Raw genomic sequence first — 16,780 nt, 5'->3', positions numbered from 1 at the left:
AAGGAAGAAAGAAAGAACGAAAGACAGACAAGACAGACAGGAAGAAAGAGAGACAAAAAGGCCAGTTTAGTGAGGAGAGATGAACTCATTCGACTTTCCCCCTACCTGTCACTTATGACACCCGCATCAGCCAGAAGCTCAAATATTCGAAGTAGTTGCAGCCTTAATAAGTCCCGCCGTTCTCGGCGCTTTTTGTTCTGTGTAAAAAGAGGGAATTCTGTTTCGGCACGTAGGCAAAACAATATTAACTTTGCTTTGGGGAACTGTATTAAAGGAAAGATTCACTTAGATATTTTCAATTTCCTAAACATAAAAGATGAGGGTGTTTTTCTTTCTTCCAAATCCTTAGAGAAAATGCTTGCTATTATGGGTTATAAAAGAAACAGATCCTAAGTGGGTCAATAAATATTTACAAGGTGGCAACGTTCGGAACTAACCAGCTTCATTTCCTAGTTGCTCCCAGCAGCTACTGAAAGACAGAGTCACTGAAGCGGCAGAAAGAGTGGACATGAAGGGTTCCACCAGTTCTTGTCATGCAAGTCACAGGGCTAAAATTCTGCTACTTCTTAGATCTTATCTACTATATGGGAAGCTTCTTTTTCTGTCTTAGTCTCTTCCCCCCACCCCCGCTACATTATAAATTTGTCCTTTTCAGAGTACACTTCAGGAAAAATAAAGTTGACAAAAATGCTTCTTATGCCAGATGAACAAATAATATTCTTGACCATCCAACTCCTTGTAAAAGATAAGTGAATAGCTAAAATCCAAAATTCAATCAACTCAACCTCCTGCAAAAGAATGTAATATTTTTACATACATAGGACTGTGTTGTTTTGCCTTCATGAGTTTAGAGCAAAAATCTTTTAAAATAGGAACCATATTATACTAAATACTCAAATACTGAGCAATAATAAAAATAACAAAAGTTAAAATATTAAGATTCACTGTTAATATTTGTATTTTGGGGGGGTGGGGGAACGATTAAGTATCATCTAAATTTATACTATACCATTGTTCAAATAAACTGAGGTTGAAGTATTTAAATTAAAAATCTTACCTCTGGTCTTCGTTCCAGAGCTTCTTTCATTAATGGATGAAGTTCTTCCACTAATTCTCTATGGAGGAAAAAGGTCAGCATTTGAAATTCATTATTATTGACGCCAAGTTGGTCACCAAATACATCCATTGATCCTAAGTCATGTGCTTTTCTTACTTTGGCTCTGACCTCAAATTCCCCCTGGACTTTCTGTTTCTCAGTCACATGGTGAACTGGAACCAGGTATTGGCTTGTGCTTTGCATTACTGGTTTTCATCCCAGTGTTACATTTATAATTTTGGCTCAATACATATTTGTTGACTCGATTTTGATTTCCTGTTCTGGAGACCTCTATGGCAAGATACCCTCTATAAACAGTTAAAGAGTATTTTGTAAGTGATTATTAAAATCAGAACACTTCACTACAGGCACTGGGGATGAAGATAAGCCAAATCGAGTCCCTCACAGAAGACATGTTCAGTCTCACAAGAGCAAAAGAGAGGTGGGCAGCTGCCGGGCATCACTTTTGGGATCTGTGCTCAGGGGACTGACTGACTGACTGACAGCTGATTTTAAAATGAAGTCTTTTGGGAGGTTCAAAGATGAAACCCTTATTTGAGCTATATGATACATGCAAATTGTGGCAAGTATTACAATAAGGAGGTTTTCATCAAAACCTTTTCTCTGGTAAAGTAAAAGTAAAAGTTTGATCATCTATCTATCTTTCCCCTGTTCCCATTATCTCTAGATCTCAGCTTTCTTTTTTTTTTTCCCAATTTATTTATTTTCAGAAAAACAGTATTCATTATTTTTTCACCACACCCAGTGCTCCATGCAAGCTGTGCCCTCTATAATACCCACCACCTTTCTATCCACTAATCTAAATATTTCCCTTCTTTGGGAAATAATTTATGAACATCTATGTCAAGACGACAAAATTATGAGCTCTAGTTTCTGCCAGAAATTCTGTCTACAACCTACTCTATGCCTGAGCACCTTGCCATAATCTGGCTGGATGTTTTGTGCTATAAGACGTCATCCTCCAGCAAAATCTGAAGTTAGGAAGGTAAACTTTATGGCATTCTATGCTGAGAGACAAAACCTGCATTCCATTTCAGATTTCTCTAACACAGATGCTAGAAGTTCTTCATCGAAGAAATGGAAATAATATTAATGATCTCCTCTAATAGCAGCCATTCACTGAATATTTACTATGTACATTTTTATATTTAATCCTCTCAGTACATCCATAAGATAGATTCTATAATGATAACAATTTTTCTTTTTTTTATTGGATACACTTCATTTTAATTTATTATAACAATTTTACAGGTGAGGGAACCGAGGCCCAGAGACATTATGCTTTCCAGACTCACACGGCTAGCTAACAAATTATATAATCTTACCCACCCCTAAGAATATTGAGGGGGTAAGATATATAAGAGCACACATCCTTGGGAAAGAAGGTTAGGTTCTTAGGCTCTTTGGTAAAGAATGTTAGGTAATTCCAGGAATTGTTTTTTCTTATTTTCCTGTAGTATTTCTACATGATTCTTTGTCTTAACTGTTTAACTAGTAAGGAGTAAATTACTGGTTCGCTGGCACTCAAGTATCAGAACCCACAATTACTTTTTTTGAGAATAAAATCTGGCTGTATATGTGAATAATGTAATGGATATTTTTTTTTCCAGTGGTATCTAAAAGGTCTCATTAATCTTTCTTTTTCAAATACAGTTTCTCGCAGATGCCTGGAGCTTTCCCTTTTCTATCTATGTAAAAAAAAAAAAAAAGGTCAGAATTTTAATTGAATTGCTTATAGGCGTTCACTGCTTAGCTGAAGTCACCAGAGGCAGCTTGAACTAGCACTTTATGACGGCTCTTTCAAAGGGCTTTGACACTGCCTCAGATGGAATGGTTATTTGATTAAAGGTGTGAAATGAGTTAGGGATCCAGAAAGTGAGACGTGATGATTCTATTAAGGCAGTTAAAGCACCTTCCAAAGAGATGGGCCAGTGTAACAGAATACTCCTGGAAGAGTTCTATCGGTGCTTAACCTGTGAGCCTGTTGCATGAATGGCCGATGAGCAGACCTCATTGTTCTGATGGCAAAGCCCCTGAACGGTCTGGCTCACCGGCGATGGACACTGAATTCTCTTCATTTATATTCTCTAAAAGAAGCTTGCACACGAGATAAAATCTGAGACGTCGAATCAAAGCCACAAGGACCACAGGGAAAAGCGAAGGCAGTCGCAAGGAACGCTTGCTCCATGCACGTCAAGCAACGCGGACACAAAGGAAATGGCGCAAAGCCTATAAATGCCCAGGCACATGCCGACACGCAAACTCAAACTCAAGTTAAAGACAGGACCCACGAGAGCAGCGGCAGGAATGAATTCAGAACTCATTGAGACTACCGTACCTGAAAACAAGGGAATTTGTTCTTCCAAATCCTAAAACTAAGGACTCTGTGATCTCAATGCCCTCTAGTCTCATCAAAGGCACCAACTGCTTTAACAGAACTCCCACCGATGGGGTGCCTATGGCCTGAAACAAGTTGATTAAGAGTGAAAAAGAGGTAACATGATAACTGATGCTTCCTTTAATCAAATGATGATTCCATTATAACAGTTTCAAAGTACGAAACCACAGCCCAAAACACTGCCATCATTTCAGGAAAAAAAAAAAAAAACAAAAAAACAAAACACGTAGACAGGCATCAATTTCTAAACAGCACAATGAATGCATTTTTCTCCTGGGACACAAATTCTAAAGAATATTTTTATTGTAACAGAATTTTTTTTAACCAGTTAAGTCTCCAAAACCATTCTTAGCAAGGTCATTTAATCAAGGCACAGTTTAAGTGCAAGTGCTTGGTGGTTGTGAGGGAAATGTGATTTGGAGGGCAAAAGCCAAGTGCCTCAGGGCACTTATAATTATAAGTCACTCTGTGGTCTTAAGCAAGTTTCTCAACTTCTCTTCATCTTCAGTTCTCTTGTCAGAGAGGAATAATAAATTATGCACAACAAGGCTCAATGGAATTTAGAAATGTGTAGGATGCAAATCTGATCCCACAGACTCCAGATGGCAGGCACAGTGTAATACGCACTGTGAACTCTAGACAAACAAGCTAAAAAAAAACCTTACAGAATAATTCTTCTGAAGCATGTCACGTCACCTTGTTATCGTAGCTCACTGTACCATCAGGTGTGGTCGCCATGATTTCCGGAGTGGATGCTCTTAAGTGTCCCGGGCTCATTATACTGGGTTTTGCAACTCCAAAACAAAGAATAAGGTAATTTCTCCACAAGGTGACGTAATTGTCTCCGCTGCCGGCAGTGCTGGTTTTCTTGGCATTAATTGGGCTACTAGAAATACGGATTTGAAAACAGGAGTGAAAGTAAGTTCTGGACTTTAAACATCACTGGTTAAATAAAGATCCTAGGAAGCACTCAAATAGAGTTGAACAACTGTCTGCCAACGCTAGTCCATGCTGTTACAAACTGTCTGGACAGGGGATGTCTCTGCTGGATGGGAAGTTGAATCAAACTCGAAGACTGTTTTCACCGTTAAGGGACTGACATTCTATACTCAGACAATCATAGGGATTATTAAGGAAAAAGAAAAAAAAAACTAGGTTTTAGATAAGACCTTTTGACCTGTTTTTACTCCACAATCAGGATTCTGTATTAGGAAGCACAGAAACTAGAGAGGATTATAATATGCAAATCAGTTAGGTAAAAGGAAAATGTAAGAGGGCGAATGATCAACAACACGAAGGAGGACATATAGTTTCCTTACTTTGGGTCTACCAGGGGCATGATGGACTGCAGCCGAGTGAAGGCATACGGCCAGGCGTAGCTGAGGGCTGTGGGGCAATGTTTGGGCAGGTTCTCCTGCCGCAGGAAACTGAAGAGGCAGAGGACCCAGGGGTCTTTGACAGACTGAGCAAATATCCAGACATGGGAAGGGCTCTTCACGTCATAATGGCTATTGACCAGGACTGCGTTCCACTCCACCAACCACTGCAGATCCACGCTGTGGGTCAGTGGTAATGTTGCCTGCAGGTGCGAGAAGAGGCCATGAATCAAAGCTCCACGGTAAATGACTGGTCCCCATCAGGGCTCCGCCTATGAGCCCCTTTGTCCACACTGCTTTCCTGACCACCTCTGCAAAGGGCCAAGCTTTGAATCTAAACACCCCTCCCACACCTACAACATCGGATGTTGCTCTGTACTAGCCACTGCTGTGTCTTATGCTGGAATACAAGCCGCTGAAGGGCAGAGTTTAGAGACTTGGGTCCTGTTTCAGTTTTAATGCCACACAGCACGTGCATTGGGACACTGAAGATGCTCAATAAATAGTTGTTGAAAAATAAATGGCTTTAGTAAAATTAAACTCGACCCTGGGATTGCCACTTAAAATTCCCAAAAGCTATTAACTTCTGAAATTCATCAATGTGTTTTTATCCCTGTAATTAGTATCCTGGGCTATTAAATGCCATAATCTTGTTTTCTGTTTCTTGGACTAAACTACCTTCCTTTTGACTTGAGGAGATGGCAAAACGTAATCCCTTTCATGAAGGGCATATCACGGATGATTTTTGAGGTAAGAAGCCTACTTATTTTTGTCCTGTGATATCAAGCCAAAACAACACTACATTCTAAAACTTTTTTGATCTATATCTCATATAAGTTTGTATGTGTCATTCTCTTTGAAGCCTAGAAAATCAAAGTTTCGGGAAGACCAGGTTTCAAATAATCCAGCCGTGGTGCCAGGAGAGACAATTCCCTTTATGACTATCTGGCACTTAAAATGATCCATATTATCTCTTGGGTCTACAGGTTCTCATGGTTATGGGTGTGTCACTAGTGATCTCAACAGCTGATTGGCTGTAAGGGGAGGGACAGCCTGAGCTTCAGGGCCAGAGACGAGATTTCCAACACAGGCTTGTGACCCGGGAAGTGTACCGACCATCCCAGAGTCTCTGTCTGGGAGATATTAATTTATGACTTGGGAATTATTTATGCTAATCTCACCTAATCTTTAGGTGAGTCACATGAGATAAGGAATGTAGAAACCACCTGGCACAGAGCAGGCACATTCCTCTTCTCCCTTTTCCGTGTATCTTCTTAAGTGTAGTATTGCTGACCTAGGAAACCCAGGCCCACAATTTTGATTCTGATAAACAGAACAAAAATCACATGACTATCATCTACAGCCCAATAAGAGATGGATATGAGATAATTAAACTGGACTCTTCCATTCCATGTTAAACCAAACTAAATTTCTTAAAGTTGTAGGGCTATGGAGTATCACTGTGAAAATCTGTCCTGCCTGGCTTAATAGTTTGAGTAATGATCATTATCACTACAACTGTAAGCAATGGCAGGGCCACTAACGGTAGTGATCTGTGCTCAGTCTCAGTGAGAGAGAGAGAGACCACGGAAAGGCTTTGTATTCATTTCTATGTGTCAGATATGTCTCTATTCATTTATAGTTATTTGAAAGGAAGAGACAAGGGGCATTAGCAATGTGGATGCTGTGAACGGTCCCCGATCTGCAGTGTCTCTTTTCAGCAACTGAGCTGAAATTAATCCAGGTCCCTCTTCTACACTAGACTGATTTTTTAAAAAATCAGATAACTAATATCAGTATCAATTTTCCTTCTATTTGTTCTGCAAATTGAAAGCTGCCAATATGCTCTTTAAAAAGGGAAGAATGTATTTGAATGGCAGATAAAGGTGTCCTAGATTCGGAGTCTCACTAAGGTCAAATCCAGGCCCTAACACTTCCCCGTGTGACCACGGCTCCGCCCCTTAATATTTTTGAGTTTCAATACCTAGGAGGGTCGAAAAAGGTAATAAATATGAAAGGACACCATAAACTGTAAAGCACCCCATATAAGTTACATGGTGGTGGTAAGCATGATAAATAATTAGTTTTCTTAAGGAATCTTGAGCAATTCTTTCTGAAACTGTAGTTTGCAAAATATCTATATCCCTAAGGTTCAAATTTTGTTTGAACTTTATCTGAATGTTTCCTAAGCCAGTATCTGAAAACCTTGTCTTGTTTTTACAAGTACTGTTGTGTCAGTTTATTATCTGACATGAAACCCCAGAGTTCTTCCACATCATTTTTCTTTGTCTCCCTTTTTCAGACAGGTCTGGAGCTTACACTTGAGAACAATTAGGGATCAGGATCAAATGTGTACTTACCGAATCTGAAACAGCTACGTGAATGAAACTTTCGAGAATGGACGAACTTAGCTGATCCATGACATCAATCATAGGCCTGTCATCGTCCTGTACAAAGGGTGGGCAATTACTCTCCATGGAAAAAAAAAAATTCTTCCCACCCACCCGACTGCCTTTGTTTGGTACATGAAGCCGAACAGCTTGCAAGATAGTGATAAGGGTTTTCTCACAGAAAATTGAGTGCCAACATGATGAAAGGTGGTAGATAAAACTCCCTGTGATTCTGAGTTTAGTCTTTCAAGTTTCAGTGGAAGATGTTTAGAGCTCCAACTTCACCTTGTACTGAAAAGACATGGACTTGAACTTCCAAATGCTGCACACATAGACAAGGATCCAAACACCTGTGCTGTATGTCATCCAGCAGAGTGTTCATGTTGTCGTGAAATTTAAGGGATGGAAACCCCACAAGAATATGCCTTGTGGGACCACGAAAATGCTACGTGCTTAAGTCACTCATCTGCTAAAGTAAGTGATAAATTGTTGACCGTGACTGAATTTTAGTTCCAAAGAAAGTGCACTGGAGACTGACCACATACTCTGTGGTATCTTCGTTGTGTACAGCTACTTGGCAAAAGAAGCAGACTACAGAGTACAGGAGAGAGTATCTTGTAGAAAATTCTTCTTCACAAATAGTGTGTGTGTGTGTGTGTGTATCCGCATATGGATATGGATATGTCTGCCATCTTTTATTAAAAAGAAGCTCAGGGGGCGCCTGGGTGGCTCAGTGGGTTAAGCCGCTGCCTTCGGCTCAGGTCATGATCTCAGGGTCCTGGATAGAGTCCCGCATCGGGCTCTCTGCTCAGCAGGGAGCCTGCTTCCTCCTCTCTCTCTCTCTGCCTGCCTCTCTGCCTACTTGTGATCTCTCTCTGTCAAATAAATAAATAAAATCTTTAAAAAAAAAAAAAAGAAGCTCAGAATTATATAATTATTTATTTCAGAAACCTTACAGGAAAGCCCTGAAAACCATTATTTGTGTATGAATGAAAATGGTTTCCAAAAAATTACGGCTGGGGGAAAAACACACACACAAGCTCATAGATACAGAGAACAGATTGGTGGTTGTGGGGTGGGTGAAATATGTGAAGGGAGTCAAAAGGTACAAACTTCCAGCTACAAAATAAATAAGTCATGGGGATATAATGTACAACATGGTGACTAGAGGTGATAATACCATATTGCATATGTGAAAGGTGCTAAGAGAGATCTTAAAAGTTCTCATCACATGAAAACAATTCTGTAACTCTGTATGGTGACAAGTGAGATACTACCTCACACAAGTCAGAATGGCTAAAATTAACCAGTCAGGAAATGACAGGTGTTGGCAAGGATGCGGAGAAAAGGGAACCCTCCTACACTGTTGGTGGGAATGCAAGCTGGTGCAACGACTCTGGAAAACAGTATGGCGACTCCTCAAAAAGTTGAAAATAGAGCTACCCTATGACCCAACAATTGCACTACTAGGTATTTACCCTAAAGATCCAAATGTAGTGATCAGAAGAGGCACATGCACCCAAATGTTTATGGGAGCAAAGTCCACAATAGCCAAACTATGGAAAGAACCTAGATGTCCATCAACAGATGAATTGATAAAGAAGATGTGGTCCATATAGATAATGGAATACTATGCACCCATCAAAAAACTGAAATCTTGCCATTTGCAACAACATGGATAGAACTAGAGGGTATTATGCTGAGGGAAATAAGTCAATCAGAGAAAGACAATTATCATATGATCTCTCTGATATGAGGAATTTGAGAGGCAGGGCAGGAGGTCATGGGGGAAAGTGGGGGGGGAAATGAAACAAGATGGGACCAGGGAGGGATACAAACCATAAGAGACTCTTAATCTCAGGAAATAAAATAAACTGAGGGTTGCTGGAGGCTGGGTTATGGACATTGGGGAGAGTGTGTGCTAAGGTGAGTGCTGTGAATTTTGTAAACTGATGATTCATAGACCTGTAACCCTGAAGCAAATGATACATTATAGGTTAACTTAAAAAAACAACAACTCTATAGGGCGACAGATGTTACTAGACTTATAGTGGGGATCATTTCACAGTGTAAACAAAACAGGTTCATTATGTTGTACACCTGAAACTAACATAATCTTGTAGGTCAGTGACACCCCAATAAAAAAATTATGTGAAAACAAAGTTGTGGCTGATAGAAGAGAGCAACATATGAGAAATGTTCTTAACACAGTCTTTGCATAGAAATTAAGATCATGGGTTTTATACTTGAAACTCATGTAACAATTATGGTCAAGTACACTTTAAAAAGAACATGGGGCTCTAGAGGCATATATTTCTGACTTTCAATTCTGGCTGTGTCAGGTCCTCCCTGCTGGTTTTTGGTGAAGGCATTTAATCTCCCTAAACTTCAGCCTCAGTATCTGTACACTGGGGAAAATAATACTAATTTTTATGTTATTGGGAAGGTTAAGTGAGATACCATGTCTAGTGCACAGCACAGTGGTGGACATGTCCTTGGTAATGACGATCATTCCTATCAGACTTAGAGACTTGATGGGGGTTTACCAAAGTACAGCAAGTCTTGGACATCCATTTACCAGATACCACAGATGTCCTAAAATAGATCACCAAGCCATCTGAAGAAGAGTGAACAGGAAGGATTGTGATGAATTTGAAAATATTGGGTAAAGACAATGACCATTTTGTGGATCAGAAAACCAAGTTCAGGGATTTAAAACAGGAAAATGGAAAGTAGCATTTTTTCTGAAGAAGTATGTGACATAATGCGCTGGCCCTTCTTTCATCAACTTTTGCAGCTTATGGTTTGGCTACCTGTGCTCTCGCAGGTGATGAGCCCTAACATCTGAACAAGGGTGCACAGCCCTTGACCAAGTGCGGACATTAGCTGGCCGATCATGCTTGACCATTGGCTTGCTTCTCCAATCTCAAGGGGACCTATTTTCTCATAATTTCAAGATTACTGAAATTAAACAGTTACCCAGACTGTTTGATACCTTGATCATTTAAAATGGAACTCATTATTTTCTCAAGTTCTTTCTCTAATATAAACATTATAATGTCTTCTTAATTTGATGCATGCTGAACATTATGAAGAAAAATGATCTACAACTTAAAATTCTTCACTGTTTAACCAAGGACCACCTCTTAGAGAATCAGAAATGGTCTTTTCTATTGCTCTCAGAATAGATGGCATATCTCTTAGAGCTCAAGAGTGCTCTTTCATAATCAAAAACCCATGGTCAATCAAAAATTATTTTTTGACATCATGTTTGACAAGGAGGCCCATAAAACAGTAATGCATTATTCCCAGGTTTTAATCTAAACTTCAAAAGAAAGAAATGAATTAGAAAGTTCAAAAGGAGAATCCATACCTCAGGCTGACCCAGGGCGACAAATAAAGCTCGAATTTCCTTGAGTATTAAAACGGACAGTTTGCGTGTGGCCACCTGGAAACTGCAGAGTAAAACCAAAGCAAATCCTTCCACGGCATGAAGCACGCTGCAGTGGGGGCCCCGCTCCGACTGAATTCTGTGGCTGGAGCCATTCGCAATCAGCTGTCAGGCAATAAGAGCACATTTGATATTCAGAAAAATAACAACTGAAGAAGAAGAAACTACTCATGTGTGCATCTTTTGGCACATGGGACCTCATAATATTAAAATAAATTGCAATGGCTTCTATCCAGACATGACTGTAAGTTCATTATTATTCATGACAGATCATAGATCCCCTTTTTCTTTCGATCCATTGTTACTTTGGAATACCATCAACCATCTGTTACTTTGATAAGAGAGAACTTTCAAAGGCTATTAATATTAATAAGAACAAAACTGCTTCCATCCATATACCATTTGAGATGACACCATAAATTGAGTCAAAGTGGCCTCATTTGTTTTGACTCAGATTCTCTATAGACTTGTAGAGACCATTCAAATGGATTTTCAAACATTTACTTTCTAGTCACATGTGTGTATTTGTTTCTTGTGTTCGATTCTAATCTAGGTGTGTGCACGTTTATGCCATGGGTTCTGAAAGTTCCAAAATCACAACTAAATGGGTCTAAAGCAAAAGGAACCTAGACAACAGGGCAGGTTCCACAGCCGTTTCAGTTTTCCTTTGACAAACACATGTAACCCTTGTTTGTCTACTATGATCCTTTGGCATGTATACAACACAGGGAAACAGGAATGACCTAGGACTGGGGATCCTGGCTGTTCCTTCAGTGCTGTTGTACTCCCCTAAGCTTTCACGTTCCTCAGCCTCTCAGCTGTGTTCTTCCCTTGCCAGGCCTCTTTTCTTTCTCTTTTTTGTTTTTCTTTGACAGAGAGAGAAACCACAAGTAGTCAGAAAGGCAGGCAGAGAGAGAGAGAGAGGGAGCCTGAGCAGGGAGCCTGATGCAGGTCTTGATCCCAGGACCCTGAGATCATGACCTGAGCCAAGGGCAGAGGCTTAACCCATTGAGCCATCCAGGTGCCCCATCCCAGGCCTCTTTCCCATCCACTCATTGCCAATGTCAAGTTCACCACTGCCCTTGTTCTCTGTGACAACACTTCTCCATAACCTGCTTTTCACAATGTTTTCATTCATTTTTAGCATTTAGGACCGAGGTGGGAAGAAATAAAGAAATCCTAAGACTGCATATTTTTTCCTCTGTGGATATTGAACAATACAACCAATATGATGTATGATAGGGCCAAAAAAACCCCAAAAAACAAAAACAAAGACAAAAGCAAAACAACTGGAGGGCAACTAACTTTTCTATATGCATAATATCCCTTTCCAGCTTGATAAGCATATCCATACCCAGCTCTATATTCATGCTTATAGTCATTTGTTCTTAGAGATTTATAATCATAATTCTCTGAAAAAAGCAATTTCTACTCCCTGAATGGCCTTGCGAATGATAACAAATCTAACCCAAAGACCTATCCATCCTCAGTTTCTTGGTCACAGTTTACGCAAGATGGAAAAATTAACGGCCATCACCAGTCTCGCGAAAGTTCCTTGGTGGCAGGAAGTAAGAACTCCAAAGGTTCTCCAAGCTGCAGCTTATTCACACATATATTACAGAATATAAATCAGTGGGAAGAGAGTTAAAATCACCTCTGAATTTCTGATCTTGTTGGCTTGTTCGTAGACTTTTCCTTGAGTTTGTATGACCAATTTCCACTGGGTGAGCAGCTGGAGCAGTAACTTCAGGGATGAATCAAGGAGTGTGTGATGCATGTCGTTGACTTCCCGGAGAAGGAAGTTAGTAAAGCCAAACAGTACATCTTCTCTCCAGTCTGAGAAGTCCACAAGTAAACCCTGAAGAGAATTCTGTGCAATATGTCGCAGCTCATCGTCCATATGAATAGAGAGCCTGTGAAGGGAGTAAAAGACAATAAAGTCTTTAGTTCATTAATGTTTCTTCCGGATTTGTGACAGAACAAATATAGTTCTCTGCTTTTATCCATGTCTAAAAGTGGGTCACCCTGACACCTGCTCTTCATTCAGCTCCCCTTGTGTTGACACCTGATAGAACCAGCATACCTTTATCAGAGTTAAGGAATTAACCTGGGTACAAAGCTATTAACTAAACCACAGATTTTATTCTGATTTCACCAGTTTTTCACTAATGTCCTTTTTCTGTTTCAGGATGGAATCTAAAATATTACCTGGCATTCACCTATATCTGAATCCTTTTAAATACAATGTTGACTACAGAATAAATTAGTATCAAACCCTTTTACTTTTTTAAATTAACATGTAATGTGTTACTTGCTTCAGGGTTACAGGTCTGTGAATCATCAGTCTTACAGAATTCACAGCGTTCACCATAGCACAAACCCTTCCCAGTGTCTGTAACCCAGCCACCCTAAACCCTATTTCTTTTAAGGATAAGAAAACTGAGTACCACAGAATCTAAGGGACTCACCCAGAAGTTCAGGGAGAATGAGCAAGTAAGGCTTAGATCAATGGTCCATAATTGGTCTTGCCCCACCAAGGGGTATTTGGTAATGTCTAGAGACATTAATGATCATCACAACTCAGAGAGGGCTATCAGCATCTCTCTGATAGGTGGAACCTACAGATGTGGCTAAGCATCCTAAAATGCACAGGACAACTCCCTACAACAAAGAATTATCTAGACCAAAATGTCTACAGCGTCAAGGTTGAGAAAATCAGAGTCAGCTGAAGAATACCAGGGTATTGGTGGTATAACCTAGTATACTGTAATAAAATTAAATCTTGACACTGGTATGAGCCATCAGCTAACATGTTTTATAGATTCTTTTATTCATTTACTTAAGAAACATATATTTTTGAGATCTCCTCAGATTCAGACACACAACCCTTCAGATACAGAGTTCAGTACAGCCGTGTCTATTGGGTGGGGTGCTTGCAGGAGTGAGGGGGGAGATGATGCTGGAGAGGAAGCAGGAGCAGCTCGGGGAAGGGTCTTATAGGCCACCCAGGGAAGCAATACAGCAGGGAAGGGGTTAACAGTGTGTGTTCTGGAATCAGAATATCCAGCTCAGTGTCTTGCCACTTGTTGCTTACTAACTGTGGGACCCTGTGCTAGTTAGTCAATCTCTCTCAGCCTCAGAGACTCATTTGGGAAATGGGGACAATTATTGTACTTGTATTTCACAAACTTGTTGTGTGGCTCATGAAGATGACCCACATACAGTGTGTAACACCACACTGAGTGTGTAGCAAGCACTTAGTAACTGGTAGCTATTATTAGAAAAAATGAGCTGTATCTTGAAAGATATAAGGGAATAAAATGATTAGCTTCACACCTGGGAAAAAAAAAGTTAGGCAGGAATATGGAGAATGCCTTGGAGAAGCAAACAGAGTAAGGGCAGAGACCAGTTAGAAGGTCACTATAGTGTCAGACAATAGGTAGGGGCCAAGTGCGTGGCTGACCCAAGGTGGAGAAGTAGTGAGAAAGGAAGAGAGATCAAAGACACTGAGGAGGTAGAGTTTCCAGCACTCAGCAGCCCGGAGGCATTCAATGTCAGAGAAGAAAATGGCTGAGTCACTAGGGGCCCCCACAAAGAGGGCAGATAGTATCCTCAGCGAAGAGAAGAAAACACTTGGACCCAGACTGTATAGGAACATCCTCAAAGTCCAGGACGCCAGCCAATGACTTCTAACCCTTAATCTAAACAAGTCTGGTACAGTCCTATGTTTTTGAATAAACATGATTTCAAAACTTGAAAAGCAAATACCTTTCTTATTCTCTAAAGCATAAAGCACACTAATTGGTCCAAATCTGACACTTAGAAACCAGGCAAAAACTTGTTAATGAGCAGATACATATCAAGTCAGGAAAAACATATTTCCTGTCCCAAAAGTAAGTGATGTTCTAGGAAGATGCCAAGAAGGATGATCTAAGCTGATTCTTCAGATTAGACCTAGCCCACTAAGTCTAGAGCTCTTACAGGGCTGGGATTACAGTTGCTGGAGGAAAACATAGAGGTCTTTACCTTGAGCTTCCAATTAAGGACTGTCTATGGCAGGAATTTACAAACTTTGTGTTTTAATCAGCAGCTCTATTTTTTCCCCCGAAAATTTTAAGTACAGCACAAAATCTGAGTTGAAGCTTGGGTAAAGGGCCTGAAGCCCACCCCTTTGGGGGAAAGCAGTAGATGCACCCTTGAGGCATTCTGCAGCCCATGGCTTAAAAATACTAGTATAAGGCAAACAAAAATGCTAGTTTATAAAAAAAAAAAAAATACTTGAAGTCATCTTTCCATCTTAAGTTTGTTATTTCTATTTATTATATTCATAGCTATCTATGGTCCTGAATATTTTAGGAACAAGCTTCTGTAGAGGACTCTCAGTGGAAAGCACTTTCATAAAGGTGAGCTTCAGAGTCACATGGGAGCTACTTAGTACATATGAATAATTTTGTAGTGTAAGGTGTACGAATCAGAAGGGAGTGACTTCAAATTCACAAACCAAATCCAGGACCATGATCAGAAGAAAAAGATCCATTAGGAGACACAGCCCTTTCTGGACTGTTGCAGGATAAACAAAAGGTTATTAGGAAGAGGTAAGGAACCAGCTGCCCTAGAGTATCACCAAGGGCAGCAGAGGGAGAAAAGGGTTTAAAGTGAAGCCCAGGAGACAATGGTTCCCAAAAGGAGGGACCTGCTGACAGGTGGATGGTTAGCCTTTGGAACAGTTCACCAGAAGTGGTTGGAATGTCTTCTCTGCAGGTATCAAAGAGTGAACGTCCATCTACATACAGTGCTCTGAGCTGCATCTCAATTAAAATAAAATACATTAAAGAGTGGTTTATTGAAGCAATATACGCACTGAGACTATAGTTCTCCGTAAGCCACTCAGAACAACCAGCCACCTTCCACTATACAGACCTACACTGAAAAGCAAATGGTAAATGGCAAATGACAAATATTTTTTGGGTACCACAGAAGACTGTGGAATTCTGTAGGCACTATGTCATAAATTGCCACAAGTTATAAGGAAACACTGCATAAAAAGTGTTTATCTCCCATTTTGAATCAAACCAATGATATTTCTCACTGCCATTTGGCAGCAGGAAAATTCTGTACATTTGGGCAACCGACTTTCCTCTTCTGAAGTTCAAATCTCCTTCTCCGAAAATAGGAATAAATATGTGCCCAGCTTTCTTAACATACTGTGCATGAAAACGCATTGTACATCAAGGCATCATCTGTTATTCAAATGTAAAGATGCCTAAAAATAATAACTAACATTTGCTGAGAGCTTACTGTGTTCTAGGCACTCTGTGAAGTGATTTATGTGCATTATTTGATTCTCACAACCTCATGACCAGTTATGGAAAGAGGAGGGCAGACACGGAACAGCAACCCCTCCGTGCATAGGTAGTGCTGTGGGAAGCGACAGAGGACGGGAGCCTGTAGACTGTTGAGGGAGACGTCCTTCCTGTGGTCAAGGGACAGAGCAGGAAACATCTGGGAGGACAGTCAGAGAAAAATGATACCTACGCCCAAAGACACAAGTAACCTCCCTTCTATGTGGAAAACCTCGTGAGCACCCAGACAACTGGGAAGGGGAGGCTCTGTGAGAGCAGGAAGGAAATCCTTCCCAGGGATCTTATTGTGAGGTCAGGAGGGCCTGTGGAGCCTCCATGGAGCCTAAGGAGAAAGATTCCTCACACGCTGCCATTAGAAGTGGGCGAACATCAGAAATGTAGTAGTGTGGAGAAAGGGGTTTGCCATTTCATTCCATACAACAGTGTCATGCTAAACACACTAACAGAAGTCTGAGGTTAGAGTGTCTGTGACATTGAGCCATTACCTGAAATGCTGGGAAGGGGCCTTGGGGGGCAGATCCCCTCCTTATTCAGGGGACTGACCTGGGGGATGGGGACAGAGAACTGACATGAATGTTGGTCTTATTTTGCCAATTATAAAGAAAACCAAGGAGCACTTGGGTGGCTCAGTCAGTGAAACATCTGCTTTTGGCGCAAGTCATGATCCTGGGGTTCTGGGACAGAG

At 40.5% G+C, this 16,780-nt stretch overlaps 1 protein-coding gene across 7 annotated transcripts in view; it reads right to left on the bottom strand.

Annotated features, from left to right (window-relative positions):
- FRY (FRY microtubule binding protein) overlaps positions 1-16,780 on the bottom strand; it is a 349,740-nt gene that overhangs the window by 113,270 nt on the left and 219,690 nt on the right. For all 7 annotated transcript variants that reach the window (XM_044249549.1, XM_044249551.1, XM_044249550.1 and 4 more), the window contains exons 18-25: positions 12,387-12,645; positions 10,655-10,837; positions 7,252-7,338; positions 4,835-5,094; positions 4,212-4,401; positions 3,456-3,580; positions 1,058-1,115; positions 106-197 (exon numbers count right to left, since the gene is read on the bottom strand). In XM_044249549.1, coding sequence (XP_044105484.1) covers positions 106-197; positions 1,058-1,115; positions 3,456-3,580; positions 4,212-4,401; positions 4,835-5,094; positions 7,252-7,338; positions 10,655-10,837; positions 12,387-12,645 — 1,254 coding nt within the window. The remainder of the gene's footprint in view (positions 1-105; positions 198-1,057; positions 1,116-3,455; positions 3,581-4,211; positions 4,402-4,834; positions 5,095-7,251; positions 7,339-10,654; positions 10,838-12,386; positions 12,646-16,780) is intronic.

The sequence above is a fragment of the Neovison vison genome, chromosome 5, assembly GCF_020171115.1.
Source record: "Neovison vison isolate M4711 chromosome 5, ASM_NN_V1, whole genome shotgun sequence".
Lineage (NCBI taxonomy): Eukaryota > Metazoa > Chordata > Mammalia > Carnivora > Mustelidae > Neogale > Neogale vison.
Note: the sequence above shows the minus strand (reverse complement) of the source record. Positions and strands in the feature narration are given on the sequence as shown.